Consider the following 17862-nt stretch of genomic DNA (forward strand, 5'->3'; position numbering starts at 1 on the left):
ACAATTGGTTTTTACAGATTGATAGTAAGCCAAATGTAAATAGTCACCCACACAAACTTCAACTCAAACTGCTATACATTATCTTTCATTTAATTTGAGGATATGGGAGGCATAATCACACTACGTATTAGATGCATATTGCTCAACCTCGAAGAAGCCAATTTAACCTCCAATCCAAGTCAAAATACTTGGACGCTTACCAGACATCTGTTATCCAGAGACAGGTGCAAATAGTTGAAGAATATCTGTGCTGTTTCACCCATGACAGTGGCGCTGGGCCTGTCACTGGCCATCGCTGAAGTTTGCTCAAAAAAGTCTCTCCCTTTTGTAAGTGCCACAGGGACGTAGGCATCTCAAGAAACTGTTCCAACCTTCCGCGTACCTGTTCTCCAAAGAGAAGTTCTTCCCAATCTTAGTAATTCTCTAGCTTCTAATTTGCAATGAATAAATATAAAAGCTTGACCAGATCTAGCAGATCGAAGTTGACTTGTATTTCATTATTCAAAATCCTACAGGCATAGCAGCGGTTTATTTTCACTCAGATGAAGCTTAGAAAACCTACAAGTATCTTATTGTATCCATTTCCATTCAGATGTTTGTCCTCCAAGTCATAAGGTTGCCCTTAAAGAAAAAACGCACTTTAGAAATGCTGAAGTCTTTGGCCTCTTGCATGTAGGGGTACACTGTACAGGCAAACAGTAGAAACATTTTCCTGGAGGTCCATTGCTGACTAATTCTTTTCAGCTATGAATTAAATTTATACCTAGAATTGCACAAAGTAGATTTAAACCACTGATTTACTCAGCCGGACAATTTTGATACCCAGCTCCCTTCCTCTGAACAAGACCATTGACCACTGAACTTAAATTACCTTCATGCCTTTTGAAATACAAATCATCTTATCTTTTGCTTTCTTGGTTTATGATCACTTACAGAAATTACTACCATGGGAAGAAAAAAGGGCCCCAGAACTGTTTTTCAAAGCAAAGGTAGGGGAGGATTAGCTCTATTTTTCAAATGTGAAGTTAAAGGCTCCCCTAGGAATAGGTATTAAATTTTCAAGCAAGAACCAAAATTCTGTCCCTGGCTCAAATGCTTCATTCACAGCTGTTCCTTTTGGTTCTTAATGTTATACAAAGGGAAGCTACTAGTAAATTAACTATGTTGCATATTTTCATTTGCTACCATTTTATTGATCCCAATCAACCCCAGTCCAATCCTTCACTAAACATCGCTCATCTATATTGTATTTTCCACAAACCATATTCCAAACACCAAGGGCATCAAGGGCGCCCTGAAGCAGAAGATACCCCCATACAGCACAAGGACATCTACCATCTATTTTACCTGAGAAGCAGCGGTGCACATCAATGCATCTCAATTGCAAAATGTCATCCACAGGTTGAAAAAAAAAATCAGACCTATATTCTGACCAAGAGATGCCATACTACATCTTCTTGCAGGAGTACCACAAGAGCTTAAGTGATTAAGACATGCAATTGCGTTAAATATCTTCCCCAAATCACACCACACAAGTGTGACGTGCTAGGTAGAGAACAGCCTTTGCTGTATCCACAAGCAGAAAATACATCTACCCAAATAACCTGTTTGTTCCCATTTTGACAGGAGGCTTTAAGAGACAAGCTTTACATAAGCATCTCAAACTATTTAAAGCAACATACTTACTATTTAATGAAAACAATCTGAACTTCACGAGCCAGTACTCAATCTACTTTAGCCAGTCCAGGCTTGACTCACAGGTTACCCTGCTAGTGTTCTAAGGGACTCTTGATACCACCTCTTTTATCTTGCACATGCTAAAACAGCAGCCTGGGAGAAAGCCTAACACAAGTGAACAGCTACTTCACTACACTACTCATGTGCATGATACCATCTTTTCTATGTCCATGCTTGATTTCTACTTATAGCAGTGACATTGCTTGTGCAGCTTAGGAACATTAATCCACTTTGTTGTAGCATAATCAAAGCAAACAAATCTACTGTAACTATACCTAACAGGGCATACCTGGAAATTAGACAGACAACAAGAATACAAAGAATTAAGGAGAATGCTTCAGACCTCATTTTGCTTTAACTTCGTGAGGCCATAGTATGGCTAATTCATCTATCTGTCTGCATACTGACCATTACAGTGACCTCAATGAGCAACAAAACAAAATAAATGCCTAATAGTTCTCGGATAGCAACCACAATTTTGTTACCCTGGTTTACATACTTAAATAAAATAATTAGTATCACATCTCACCCTTGTATCTATTTACATTGGCTTCTGCAAACTGGCCCACACAAAGTAAAATTCAAGTAAGTGGATGCAGAGATTCCACATGAGAGATCAGGAGTTACTAAGAAAGCCTCTGCAGGGAAAGCAGCGGAAAAGTCGCAGCTCTCCTGATGTGTTCTGCCCTTCAGAAAATACTGCCCCCTCATCACACCCTCAGGGAAACATATCCACCCCACCATTCATACCTACTTTGTGTGCATTTTTAAACTGCTGTGGAAATCACTATCAACAAGCCTTCTACTTATCCTCATACCTAAGTGATACTAGTCTTGCTGTTTTGGCCAGGGTTGACAAGTCTTTACGACTCAGATGCTACCTTCTGTGAGAAGCCCTCCTTGCTATGTAGCTCCACAAATCCACTACATCACTGTGACCTGAAGCATAAAGTCAATAATCATAAAGCAGAGACAATTTAAGCTCAATTTACTTTAAAGATCAAAGTTATCCAAGTGTTTTGCTGATTCAAGACCTTAAACTCCAAGAAAGAAAATAAATCAAGCATTCAGGTGTTTGGAGAAGGTGATGATGAAGAGAGTTTACAAAAATTAAACTGTTGTGGAATATCGCAGAAGTCCAAGATAAAGGGTTAAAAACCAGATTATCAACAGGAAATAGATCTATTGGTAGTTATCAGAGTTTGAACCAGTGATGTACACTGGCAGAAGCCAGGCCGTTGCACTGGAGGAAGTATCCCGTTGCACATTCATTGCTCCTGCATGCCTCAACGCAGCTGCTCCCTGTCAGGCAGGGTGCCAGGCTACACAGAGTTTGGCCTGACCTGGTGTGGCACTTAAGATCTCTCTCAGTACCAAGAAAATGCACTAGTATAAAATCCAGATGACTTCAAAGCATTTCTAAGAAGGCAGAAGCACCCTGTGCTAGGAAATCACAACTTCAGTCCCCGAGTTCCTTCACTGTTTAGAGACCCTTAAAACTTTTAATTGTGTTGTCTTATCTAAAGTTAATGCATGAGGTGCCACAGCACTGAATAGTTGAAACTACTCCTTACTTGGATAAAGCCACCTATTTTGTATTAACTATTTAGAATGCCCAAACTTCTCTGTTTAAGCAGGATACCAAGATATTTTTATTTTTTGGCAACTCCATGCCACAGCATTGGGGGAGGAATAGCACAAGAACATTAAACACCAGAAGGACTTCAAACTACAGTGGGGTGTTTGATCTGAAACAGAATTAAACCTTACTACCACAATAAAACTTGCTTACACACTGAAAAGCACGTGCAACCTCTTGGCTGTTCCTTACTTGTCACACCTCAGGATCAACTGATTAATTCATGAAGCAGAACATTTGGAAAAGCTCAGCAATTTTCTGGGGTGGAAGAACTCTTCTTTACTGAAAAGCATGTCTAACCTCCTACTGCAGTTACCAGTCTAAATGCCACCTTTACTTACTCTGTGGCAGCCTCTGTGATAGAGCTTATGAGCTGCAGAAGAGCGCAAGTCCAAAGAGGCTCTTTGCCATGTAGTCATCTTGAAACACCAGCGTGATCAGATTTCTGCTGCAGTGAAGGAAGACCGACGATCCTCACTGGAGCCAGCTTCTTATTTGGGCAACTGAACAAATACTAAGTAGGCATGGATACTGTGTTCTGCAGTTCCGCAACTCATAGAGCTATTCTTGCATACATAACTGAACAGAGAGTAATTTTGAGTCCTTAGAGGCTGAAAACAGCTATCATATTTTATTATCTTTTCCTACAGTCTTTTCCACTTATTTTTACAGCTGTCTTCATGTTCTGGAAGGTCTGAAGTTTCACAAGTTTGTATTTTCAGCTTCAAGTCCAGAAAAAGATCCTTCCAGAATTTGGCACTATGTGAGAGCTAAACAGTGGTGTACAGCCATCTGCCTGATCATTTCAATCTATTTCTACGTATGTGAATTACTCATTTCACTGAATATTAATGTAGTGTTTTCCATGAGAATTGAAGATTATGGCATAGTCTTTTCCAAGAGGGCATAAAATCTAAAACAGAGAGGGAGTACAGTGAAATAAAGTGTGAAGGTCTGTGGAAGAAAAATTAAAATTGAAGTATGTAGAAAGAAACAGTTTATGGTGTTAAGAGCTGCCCAATTTCTTTTCTTATTTTAAACAAAGGCACAAATTAGAATATTAAAGAGGCAACAGTGGAAAGAGCAAGCCATGAACAAGTACTGAAACTAAGGATCATTTATAAGGTTAGATTATTAATCTGAATTTACTCACCTGTGAACTCTGTGCTTAAAAAGCAATGACAATGGGAAATTTGCTTTCAGAATTAGACTTTTTATTTTCTAGCACGTATATTTAGCAAATTAGCAAGGACTGAAGCAGCAGCCACCAAGTATACTTTCCAGAACTCAGCTAGCAAAAAACAGATCACTAATGCAAAAAAAACCCCAAACTAAAACCACCTTTCATCGCCTTCTCCCTCTAAAGCTTCACCCAACCACAGCTATTCAAGATCTTCATTCAGATACAACAGCACTTATTTCAGGTTAAAGTAAATAAATAATTTATTTCTGATAAATATTGATTTGAGAGAAGTCCTAGATGAGAAACTCTGGCAGGCATCTCAATGCTGACCTCTCAGGACTCCAGAGCATTGGCAGAAATGGCTGCAGACCCAAAACTCCCCTCTTCACACAGCTGTGGCTCCAATATACCACCACAATATAAAGTAAGAACTCTCCCTTCCCAGCACCTTCAGATCTATCATAACATGGGTCAACTACTTAAGTTCTCCACAAGCAAGGCTAATTATTTAATTACTGACCTGGTTTTGAGCTACTATGTTAAGTTTAGCTTTTTAGGAAGACTTGAGAACATCAAGATATTTGCAGTAAAGCTTAGAAGAAAAATCCTTAAAAGCATTTGTTTTCAACATAGGGTTTTCATAAACTACTTAGAAGTGAATCTGAAATCACAGAAGAAGTATTTTTGGAAACAATAAGGAGCCATCATGATACATGAAAGAGAGGTCTTACTGAACTTCCCCTTATTGTAGTCCTGCTCTTCACTGAGCTAGATGCAGACATAGGACACATCCACATCTCCTTGTATGACACTTTAAAACAAGTCTTCTGTAGTGTTAGTTTATAATATCTTGCACAGCAGTAATTTTGTTTAAGGTTAGAGAGAAATGTTTAAGACCACAACATGAGTTTCAAAGCATATACATCTGCCAGGATTTGGGGCATGGGGAGAAGGTGGGCTATGAAGAAATATAAGACTTCTAACAATGTAATGGATAAGGAAGCTGTCATTTCAAAAAACCCAACATTTCTTGAAAATTTTTACTTCAAATGTTTTCAGCAGTTGCCTAGTTTTTAAACATGTTTTCATTAAAGTTTAGCATGTTTGGAAACTGATGTATTTCCAAACTATACTTTGTGCCTTTGATTAAACACACAGTAGTATCTTTATAGAAAAATTCTACTGAAACAGTTGGAAAAAAACCCCATCAGGCCTTGACACTGTAGAATGAACTTTGTTGCATAAACTACTCAGCTTATCGCAAAAACATCATTTCAAAATAGGTCTTACAGGAAAAAGTGATCAAGACTGGCTGAATATTAGTCTCATATACTCTTCAGTTCAGCAGCAAATCTAAACAGGCAAAAAACTTCTATAGACATGGGCTATATCAGGTTTCCTGCATACACACTATTATATGGATTATTTACAAGGTATGACATCCAAGCAACTGAAACTATTCTGCCAGTTGGAAATACTGCATCTCTAGAGCTTGAAGAACGCAAACAGCAAGTATAGCCAAAAAAGGAGCAGGTTTTAAATTTTACACTCAGTTTAAATAAAGAAACCTGCATTAAACCACATGGGCAGTTGAAAGGCAAATCCACTAATATTTCTGGAGTAGATTAGCAAACTAATCTCAGCAGTGATTAACACAGAGAAACAGGTAAGATCTGATTAACTAACTAGTAAGCTTGCCTCTTAACCAAAACTCAGTGTCTAGTCATATCTAGAACAGAACTGGTCACCCACCTTGTCAATAAGCCAGCAAATCATTCTGTATGGCTTGCCAACCAATTACGTACCCCACAGCTTCATCAAAAAAGCCACATTTTTAAAGAAAATCCTTTAAGCTCTACGTAAGTTATCTCAAAGGTATAAGAGAAGAACAGATGCCATCATACAGACTTTTAGCTAAGCAAAGTAGACATAAACTAGTTAACTCAGTGAATATCCCACAGTAGACCGTTCAGTTCCATTATCTTACCAGTATTTTTCCCACGCATTTCTATGTAAAGCCTACTAATACCAAGGTACCACAGATTGAACATCGCAGCCAGCATCTCGTTCTATTCAGCCTTTCTTTTGCACAATGCATCAAATGAAGGGACACTGGTGCAGAACTATTTCCTTTCCTTACATTTTTATTGCTACTTCTTCAAACTGCCTCCTCTCCTCTACCCCGAACAGATCTACTCACACAAACCTCCCGAGTCTGGTGCCTTCTACTGAAGGCAGAAGAGTTATATTCTCACAAGCATAAAGTGTTCTCTGACCATAACACAAGACTCAATTCTACATCTATAAAAACTAAATGAGCATCTTCAGTTTTGAACTGTAGCAGTTGTTTCTGTGGACACAGAAGCTTTGAAAAATGAGCTGTGTACATGCATTTGTATTACATGCAAAGTACAGACATGAACTGAAGTTTACTAGTTTTTTAAATCAGCACCTTTACTCTCACATGAGGAGGGAAGTAGAATTCTGAATAACTGGGGTAAGACACCTCTCCATTGAGCTGGAGCACCTGCAGTTGCCATATTAGAACACTGTTTCTATTTCTGACTGCTTATTAGCAGTTTAATTCATTTATATAAGGGTTTGCTTGCTCTTATTTAGCTTTTACTCAAACTGTAAGGGGAGGCTTAACCAAACAGATTTGCACCAAGATGACTTAGAAATCATTGCTTGCTGTTCTCTGGGAACACAGCAGCATAACTTTTTGGCTACCCTGTCTACCCAGGCCCTTCTCCATGGCTTCCTTGCATTTTAAAACCAAGCCATTTTTCCTTGGCCTCTGCTTCAAACATCTTTTCGTAGCTCTTTGTAAGAAATATCAAGTAGACTGAACTTCAAGAACTGAGCTTTGGGAGCAAAATCTAAAGAAGTTGCTATAGGGTATAGCACTGGCAAGTATAAGCAGCCTGCTATGCTACTGAAGGTGATATATACCAGTACAAGAACACAAGCAAATCTGTAACAACTACAAGTTAGTTCAGCTTATCTAGAAATAGCCTTTCTGCAAGAGTTCCCTTCACACATTTAGGAAAGTAAAATCTCACCCGTGTCATTTTAAAAAAGTCTAATGATGGTCTGTTCCATCGTACATCCTCCTCCCGTCTGCGCTTTAGCCGGCTTTTCTTTTCATTCAGAACGCAAGGCTGAGAGCGGCATCTCAACAAGCCCTGACGCCGGCTGAGCTCGGGTGTGGAGGTGGGAGTGCTGTTGGCTGAAGGCAAGAGATTTCCTGTCTCGGTGATGTGCTCCTGGGAGAGGGAGAGGCGGCGCCTTGGGTTAAAGTCACAAGGGCCTCCAGAATTCCAGCGGGTACTTGAGCTTGTGCTGCCCTCGCTACTGTCCACAAACCCGCTGCTGGCAGAGGAAGGTCTGGGTACTGGTGATGTGTTGAAGCTGGTGATAGTGAAGACATTATTTAGCGACAGTATGTTTTGTGGCAGACTGATACTTGTGCTTCTCTGTAAGGTTGCACTTCCATGACTGTTGCAGCGTTGCAAAGTAGCACTACCACCACTATTACACCGTCTCTTTGACACAGGAGTCCAAACCTTTGAATTGCCAGGCTTCCACGGTGACCGACAGCGAGCCAGCTCATCTGGCTCAGAGAGGGACCTACAATGGCGTTTCGTTGGTGGTGCCAAGGGTTGACCGGAATTTTCATTAAGGTTTAATTCACTTATCCATCCTGACACCATAGACGTATTGGAAGATTCCTGCTGCCACTGCAGACTACCATTACTGGCAGTGCCAGTGCTGAATGGACACACTGGGAAAGGGTAAGCTGAATTCCTTGTGTCAGTCTGGACTGGGCAACCCCCATTTAAAGCTTTCCAAGGACTCTCTTCTGAAAACAAAAGAAAGATACAGGTGAAAGATGCAAAGGAAAGAGACCATTTGTTTTACACCTAGTTTAATATAAAACCATGAATCAAACTCAAGCTTAGAAGGAAGAGCCACAAATACCCAGCTCTTAATCAAAACTTCACACTATAGTTACATATTAATTTTTAAAAAGATAGAAAATTCCAAGAACATGAAGACCAAAGTATTTCAGGAGCCAATCCAGGCATTCCAGTATGTATGTACCTTGTTAATGCTTCTTCCTGTATGCTGAAAGATTACAGCACTGTACTTCTTACCAAGCAACAGGGACAGCTTCCTTACCTGCTTCCTAGTGCATACTCTATACCACAATTAAAACCTGTAACAGTGAACAACTTAAGGTACAACCAAAATGGATTAACAAGTAATGTGAGAACCCACCAGGGATTTTTTTTTTAAATAAAAGAGCAGGATAATCTCTTCATAGACTGCTGTCCTTCATTTGGCTGTTATGCTTTTCTATAAAGAATACCTTACTAAAGAAAAGTTTCAGAGGTGGGCGTTCACATTCTGTGGTGTGAAAAGCTTTACTTTAAATTAGAAACAGTATAAAGTAAAGCCAGACTGCAGGTTGTTTCTTTTTTTTACTCATATTCAAAGTGTAGGAAAAAAAATCTTAATTCAATGCATAAAATAAAGGGAGTATCCCTTAAGAACCTCCTGCAAGTTTTACTGTGAATGCAGACATAACCCATAGTGCACAACTTCTCATCTGAAGTGGCAATGCTGGGTTAAAAGCAGTCTGCCAGCGAAGCCTCTCACTCTTTTGTAAAGCATTTCTTTGAGAACATTCTGCACATTTTACAGCTGTTCCTCCACATTATACAATGAAGTGTAAGAAGAACTACAGCAGACTTTGGATTTGCAAATTGAAAAGCAGCAAAACTGTTGGCCAGTTAACAGTGCTTCATGCTTGGTTAGAAAATTTGCTAATTTAAACCAATTAGCCAAGTAAGTTTCACTTATCCCAGCTTTAAAGAAAGAATATTTAAAATACCAAGTTTTTCCCCTATACCTATTTCAAGAACCTAGATACAGCCTAACCATTAAGTATTTGTATATTCTTACAGTTGGCTGTCTAAACTAAGTTTTAGAGTAATCAACAGATAAAAGATTTGCTGAGTAGCCTTAAAAGTTGCAAACCCAAATAGTTGTACATGTTCTATGCCCAAAGTATGTCATGGATTATCCTGTTTATTTGGATCTTATTTAAAGAACACCCTATTGTCTCAAAATCATTTAACTGTGCAGACAGCTGGCCTATTCAAACAACATGTTTTATTAGAATTCCTCTGTCCTTCCTCTTCCATTCTTTCAGATGGGTACAACCACATACTGTGCTTTGCCTTAAGCATGTAAGCTCTTCAAGGCAGGGACCATCCATAATTCAATGCAAGTAAAACAGCCAACACAATGGGATCCAGATAATGTTTGAAACTCCTAGCATCTACTGTAGGACAATTTGCTAGCTTGGAGTGGCCTGATTTTTAAAAATCTTTAGGAAGCTTTCTCCCATGCTGGGAGGCTGGTTTAAAGTTTACTGTAAAAAAAAAGAGTGAAGAGTTGTGCATGTGTTTTAATTGTTTACGTGGTAATGGTATTTACGATAAAATACCATTTCCCTTTGCAACCTCACACAAACCAAGATTCACATTTTTCGGGGAATCCCACTGAGCAAACAGAAATCCTCCATGCTTAAAGACATGGCAGAACATGCCAAATTTCAAGTCCATCCCTTAATAAAGCGGTACAGAGTTTACGTATCAGTAAGTGGCATTTTTATTTTTGCTAGATACAACTTACTCTTACTAGAATAGGACCAAGGAGGAGAAGAGCAAGTAACACTTGTATGAAGGCACTGGACTTCAACTTATGGTTTGCATCACGCTGGATAGTCTGTGTGGCAAAGCATGTAAGAAGGTGTATAAAGTGAGAGCGTTCTACTAGCTGAGGAACCTGACGAGATGTTTAGCATGAAAAACAGCATTGCTGTGCATCTGTACACCATAGCAGATACTGAACCAGAAAGAGTGTGTTGCAAGGGCTTTTACTATGCAAAGCAGATCACAAGTACAAAACTAACAACCAGCTATTCCCAGTATTGTTCAAAGACCAGCTTAAACCAGCAGGCTCTACAACAGCAAGCTCCATCCCCCTCACCTTATTTACAAAAGAAAGGCTGCTTGCTATACCAATTACCTCAGTAAAACACAGCTAAGGTTTCTGAAGAACTTACCGTTGATTTCGAAAGGAAACAAGCTGCCACTTTTGTTCAGCTTCTCAGATGAGTACTGAAATCAATCAGAAAAAAAGTTTTAGCTGTGTGAAAGAGTCCACATACACCTCAAAAAACTGCATGCAGTTTTCAATTTCCCTGTGTGTGCATTTAACAGTGCACGTGAAAAGGACGGGGTTTTGCTGGGTATCTTGAAGAAATTCCTGAACAGATGATCTTTATAAATAAAATCTCTGGCATCTAGCCATTTGTAATGTTTTCTGATATATTGCTAAGTATCAAACTGTTTCAAGAGTTGCAACATTACCCCACGTGAATGAACTGCAAAATTAAGAGCAATAATTCACCCTTAATGAAAAAGCTTTGATCCAATTCTCATTTCAGTGGAGAGGAAATTACAGTCTGACAATTGCATTTCCATTGTCAATCTTAAGGGTAAAAAGTAAAACACTTCACCTTAAACTAAGAGACAGGAATAGCCTTATCTAAATTAAATATACAATCTCTTAAGGGTCCCCAGAATGACCATTGCCCAAATCAGGCTTTATTAGTATCTTACATTTTCTTAAGTATGTAGCAAAATGTTTTCTTATTTTTTAAAGTACAAAAGCCATTAATAAAATCTTTCCTATCCAAAAATCATCTTTTGCAGACTGACAGTTTTTGAAATCAGTTTATTGGTGACTGACTGCTACTCAGAAACAATTTAAATGCCATGCTTAAAACAAGGTTTGTGTGTAAAGGGCTTCAAAATCTATGGTTACGCTTCATCAGTAGTATCTGCACAGTAAGACAAGTTTGCATGCAGAGTGTTTTCCATTTTCTTAACCAATTGTACCTAGAAAATATTACTATAAAGGCATTCTTAAAGGGTCTAGATTTCTCAAAGAACAGAGCTTGCTATCCAGTGTCCTATAAAGAAGTTATAAATAAATGGTTAAGGCTCCATTAGAGCCTAAGGGTCATTATTTATTTCCCCCATCACCACCTCAGGATGGAGAGGAAGATTGCTTTAAAAAGAGAGCAACACATTTTATGTGAACATTGGTTTTTGTGTATAGCCAAAGATAGCATTGTACATACACTTCCTTTCCAGATACAAAGTCAATTTTTAAACAAACATCCTTGGGCTACAAAGCTTTTCTTTCTTGCTGTATAGCAGCACACAGTGCTAGTGACAACTTTATATCCTTGAGCCCCAGACATAAGATACAAACACTAAGCTATGGTAATATTCCCCTGGTGTTATTGTTTTAGAGGTACGAAATAATGGAACAGATGAAAGGATGGGACAGCAATCAGGTTTTTAATATTTTTTTTTAATCAACTTCTACATATGAGACAAGCCGTTTGATTTTTACTTTACATTTGCATCTGTAGATGCATTTATGACTTCCTTTTAAAGCAGGCTACTTTAAGTAAACAGCAGAACCCCAAGTTTGAATGTCTATAGAATTTGCAGTTAATTAGCCCTATTCAAACCATCTGAAGTCTGCAACTTGACAGCAGGAGCAGCAATCACTTTTACTAGTTTGCCTTCCATAAGTAGTTGCCAGTTATATAGTATACATATTTAAAAAGCTGTATCAACCATTTACTGTAAACAGCTACTAAGGTATCATATAGAACACAAGAGCACATTAAGATAACATAATAGTTACATTTCAGCTGTCCCTGAAGGAGAAACAAAGAGAATTAAAAGATACAGTTTTTCAGCAAATTCCTCCCTCTCCAGTTTTCCCCAAATGAAATGCAATACCAACCTATTCAACTATCAGACAATAGCTATGATTTGGTTTTTGGAATAGTTATGATATGTTTTTGGAACAGAATTCCATGTCAAAAAGTCTTAAAGCTAATGTATCTTGAATCCCATGGAAAAGGGCAGTAAGAATGACTTAATCGTAACATAATAATTAGGGATGTTTAAAAGACTATTCACACAGGCTGAGGTCTTGGATGCTTAGAAGGAACAGATCCTCGAGGACAATCCCATGTGGCAATTATTAGACTGATATTTAGTTTTTACAAATAGTTTTCAGCCAAATACATCTTTAAGCAGTTCCTTTTCATGAATGCCTGAGTTAATTACCTGCACTTCAACCACCTTAAAGCCTTGTCCATCAGGTAGAGACTAAACTACTACATCTGACAGCTGCAAAGCACTGAAAGCATTTTTGAAGAGGGGCATGGAAAAAGTGGGGTTACATACACACAGACTATCTGTACTACAGAGAATGACTGCAGTGTTCTCTAACGCAGACAGCAACCCCATCCTTAGAGCTATTTCTGATCAGCTTCTAGTGAAGTCAGTGCTCAGTTCTATGAGAAAGTAGACATATTACAACTACAACTTCTTCTCTTAAGTGATCATTTATACAGAATCCTGTTAAGTTACAAAAAACTTTAATTCATTGGAGATTGAGACCAAAAACCCTAAGAATGTCACACGTGACATCATATGCAGAAAAGGGACAGTAAGCTACACCATTTCCAGTAAAAGCTCAGGGCACTGAAATAAGGGGTGACAAAGGAGGGAATAAGTAAAGAATCTCCTTTATGATATATACTTGGCTTTCTATAACTGAAACTAAAAATACTTGGAAACACTATCTGGTAGTGTATTTTAATGATGTTTGGAAGTCCAAACTTGAGTAGACTCTATCAGGCTGTAAATTGTTTATAGGAGGGAGGATCTTTTTATCTATACAGCACATGGCAGAAGTCCCACTAGATATTACTGTAACAGGGCGCTGAACCAGTTTATCAGCTCTCCTGGGTTGGCTACGCTCCACCCTCCCCCATTCATTCCCTTTGTGCTGTGTTCTACCTGAAGCTTCCCGAATGAAGCGTTTTTGGGGTTTTTTTTAATGATTATACTCAAGAAGAGACTGCGATTGCCAAGAACCTTGACAGGGAAGTCTGCTATCCTCTGTGTGAAGGAAATCTTCCTTAGAATAAGGCCAAATTATTCAACAAGGTCATTTTCCTGAAGAGGAAACTCAAGAGGTCATGCATGCCCATCTTGCAACTGCTGTTTTTTGAATAGATGTTAAAAACCCACCAAGATCTGATGCCTCTTCAGAACTTTACATGGGAAAAAAAAGCACATTAAGACAGAGACACATAAAACAATGAAACTACAAGCTTCACCTAGGATTGGAATTGTTTGCTTCATGCAAGAAAGTGGGTCTATGAAAGTGGGTCTATTTTGAAATACTTGTTCAAAAGTAGAACTTTTCTGTATTTGGAGAGACTATGCTCAAAAGGAAATGAATTGCATGGTATGACATTTAGGACAGTGCTGCAAGTTTCAGTTGGCTTACTGAGCCTTAGCAGCTGTTCTTTCCTTAAAATATTCAATTAAAGACACCTAGTCATGAACTGAGTAAATGGAAGAGGCACACAAGTGAGACTGGCAATGAATTATAATTTACATCACTAATTTAAGAAGTGTTCTTTGCCAGCAAAAACTCAACTGTAACAAAAATAATTCTGGCTATTCTTCTATGTACACTCCAGTCTACTACGTTAAGAACTTCGCAGTCTGTGCTATCCTTCCCACTATTTTCAGAATGACTTCTTCATTTCCTTCTTGATACCGCACCTTGAAGTCTTACATCTCACACACTGTTACTTCACAAACCAATACTAGCTTCTACATGAATACCAAAGAAGTACAAGCTTAGCCAGAACATACAGAAAAACTTTCAAGACCCTTGAGATTCAAGAGATCTATGTTCAAGGAAATAGAGACCAACTATTTGATGTAACAATGCTGTCAACTCATGAAGGCCGTAACATCCTCGCAGAACATCACTGTTGTGAGGTAGAGTCAACCAACCAGGGATACTATTCTACCTTGTGAGCTACAGTGCCCACTTGAGACAAAAGCTTGGGTCAACCTTCCTGTTTCTCCAGCAGGAAACCCAATCATTTGGGGTTTCTTTGAAGGCAGGTACAGCACAAGACTGTACAACATAACTGAGCATGCACTGGCCAAATGAACTACAGCAGCTTGGAAAATTAGCATATTGTTTAACCAAGCAGTAAAAGAAGCTACAGGTATTATTTTACAACATACTCAGGCAACAGGTAAGAGAGGTACTTGGTCATCATACAGCGTACACAAATGAAAAAGCATACCGTGTCCTATACACGTTGTCTTTACACCCGGCTTGGCTAGCTGGAAGGTAAATAGCTTTGAAAGAGCTATTCTTTCTTTTATAGCCCTCATTTATGAGCTGTATTACAGAATAGCTTTTCCCCAGTTACTTTATCTACTTGTGCCAAGATGACCACAGTGCAGGTGCACTGTGAAAGGCACCATGAAACTGATAAGGGTTAACATTAACCCAGGCAAGAAAGTTTAGTCTTAATCCCTGATCAGCTTACAAGATGATTCACCACATGGTCCCACAGAACTTTGTGACAGCACAAGTAATGAAAGGTGCAGGCAAGACCATTTAAGAATTGCTCTAAATTGCTGTTGCTATTAGAAGAAACTACAGCATTAACCTGAACTCCTTGCCAAAAAGTTTAAGCGTGCTAGAGCAAGACCCCCACTAGCTGTTTTTTCCCTTAAAATTTAGCAGGTGTCTTTACTAGGCGAAAAAGTGTACTTTTTATCATCTTAGGTTCATGTTGTATTCAAGAAGCCATCATTTGCTCCCGTGAATCCTTTTTAGGATTGCACACTTATTCACACTTGGTTCTCTATTTCCACACCTCATTTTCATGATTTCTAAACTTTTTCAGGCTGCTGTTGTGTACAAACAGAACCATTTTCTGCAGTAACTAAAGCATTTACAAAACCAATTACTTGACAGATTAAAGGAGGAGAGGAGCAGGAGAAGAGTGAGGGCAAAACCACTGATGAGACATCATCTGCCATTTTCCACTCCACTCATTCTTTTTCATGCTTTATTGAAAGTACAGATCAGAACAGGAATAAAAACCACCAGCCTACAACATATTACAACATGCCAACACACTCCTGCATAGACTCTACACAGTGTAAGAGCAGTAATAAATCCTTCTCCGCCTTTACAAGTCTCTGGTCCAAAACCTACAGTGACGATCAGTAAAAGGGCAGCTCAGTTTCCAAATATATGCAAACTTTAGTGCCTCAAAAACCAGAAATTACAAGATGCCACTCCAGGTTTAGAGGCAAGCACTGCTACTGGTTACAAGTCATCATTGGCTCAAACCTAGGCCCAGAGTTTAGCTGTAAGTGATGAGTTCACCAGTTCAAGAATACAGCAGATTCTCCTACAAAATGCGTATCCCAAGTGCTTCATCAAGCTAGCTGAAACACATGCAAGTTGAGTAAGCACTTCTATTTTAAGAGAGTTAACATCATTCCAAGACCTTCTATCTCCCTTTCAAGAATAGCACATATTTAAGGTAAAGATAGTAAAAACAAGTAAATCATTAGAGGAACTCTAAATGGACCTGTTACAGTTTTAAAAATAAAACCACTTGATTGATGTCTACTATTAGACATCCTTACTGGACAAAGTATTTATTGTACAAAGGGTCAAGCACTGCACACATGAGAATCACAGGTGCTTGTGCACAAACTCCACTGCATTCAGCATATGCTTCACCTGGTTTGGGCTTGTGAAATAAGGAAGCAGTTCAGCTACTCAAGTACAAGTTACAACAGAGGCAGAATCTTACTGTAAAAGTAACTGAACATGCTTCAGGTTCAATGCTTGCATTATATGTTTAAAAAAAATAACAGAACTAGAGTTGAACAATACTTCAACCTTTAGTCAAATTAATCTTTTTTTGGTGTCCCATTGGTACCCTGAAGCTTGACCTACAGAAGGGGGCCATTCCAATTAAAAATCAGTGAAACAAGGCAAGTGCATTACATGAAGAACATGGTCTCAGGGTTCTCAAGTGGGCACCCAAAATTCATGGGAAACTATTTTGCATTACTCACTCTGGAGTAGATAATATCTCATTTTACAAGTGAGACGTGAAGAGAATAGATTCCTTAGTGTCTGAATAGCATGCTTGAACCACACCATGGACCCACAGATTAAACGAGCAGAAAATAACCCAGTAAAAATTACAAAATATTTCAGAGCACCAGGCATCTGACACACTGATAAAGCAAGGATCTACTAGCATCACAACAGCCTGGTAGTCAGTAACCTGACTTTCAGTTCAACTGTATTTACTTGATGACCTGTCCTCCTTCTGCCCCGTGCTGATAGTTACCTATATGGTGGTCACTGATTTTTGGAAGTAAGCACCATTGTCAGATATCAAGCACTTGGCTATATGAAGTGAAGAAAACTTCACCACATACCGGTAACTTCTGGTTTTTGTTAGGCAAGAAGGACTCCTGAGAAGTTTTGATAATTCTTTTCAGTCATTAGAACACTTTGTTTTGTTAAGGCTTTTCACCAATTATTTAAAATGAAGCTGTATGTTAAAAAGATCATTAAAATAAGAAAGCATCACTTCAAGAAGGACTATACATTGAAGTTTCACTTTTTCCCCCCCTTACAACTCTCATCCACCTTGCAAACCAGTCCTAACTTGAATAGCTGAGTCCTGTCTGATCTACGTTCTTGAATTTGTTAAGTAATTTTGAGTTACTTCTATTCTACTTTGCATGTCACATTTATTACATGTTATTTTGGTAGATCCTTACCAGATTAATATTGTATGTTTTACATGTCAGATCATCCAAGCTCTGGTTCTGCAGCTTTTCTGTTATTAGTGTTACCATGGTAGTTGTTCCTTTTCCACTGCTCACACGGAAGTGTTGGAGGCTCTTCGGTCTCTTGTTTCAATACTCATGAGCCATTTCTGTTTTGGCTTAAAGTCTTGAGATTTATGCTTCCATCTTATTGCCAAAGTTTATTTCCAAATGCTGTCAGTGTATCATGTCTGATTTTCTGTAAAATTGGGGCAGAAAAAGGAAAAAGTCAGAAAAAATTCTAGTGTACATCATAATTAGTGTTGTAATAAGAGGACTTGTGTTTGGAACATTCATTACTGCAAGTATACCGCTCTGACCAATGCTATTGCCTGACATTTCAGATTACATGTCTATTCACGAAAGAATACTCCTATTGAGATTTCATCCATTACAACTTCAGAAGGGAGATGAGACCCATACATAGTAAAGATCAGGGTATTATTTGG

The 17862-nt window shown here is 38.6% G+C and overlaps 1 protein-coding gene across 1 annotated transcript in view; it reads right to left on the minus strand.

The window, feature by feature from the left end:
- FAM53A (family with sequence similarity 53 member A) overlaps positions 1 to 17607 on the minus strand; it is a 49660-nt gene extending 32053 nt beyond the window's left edge. Inside the window, exons 1-3 of the mRNA XM_009815474.2 lie at positions 17366 to 17607; positions 10696 to 10750; positions 7622 to 8421 (exon numbers count right to left, since the gene is read on the minus strand). Coding sequence (XP_009813776.2) covers positions 7622 to 8421; positions 10696 to 10750; positions 17366 to 17443 — 933 coding nt within the window. The 5' untranslated portion in view covers positions 17444 to 17607. The remainder of the gene's footprint in view (positions 1 to 7621; positions 8422 to 10695; positions 10751 to 17365) is intronic.
- Positions 17608 to 17862: the final 255 nt, after the last annotated feature.

This window comes from Gavia stellata, chromosome 5 (assembly GCF_030936135.1).
Source record: "Gavia stellata isolate bGavSte3 chromosome 5, bGavSte3.hap2, whole genome shotgun sequence".
NCBI lineage: Eukaryota > Metazoa > Chordata > Aves > Gaviiformes > Gaviidae > Gavia > Gavia stellata.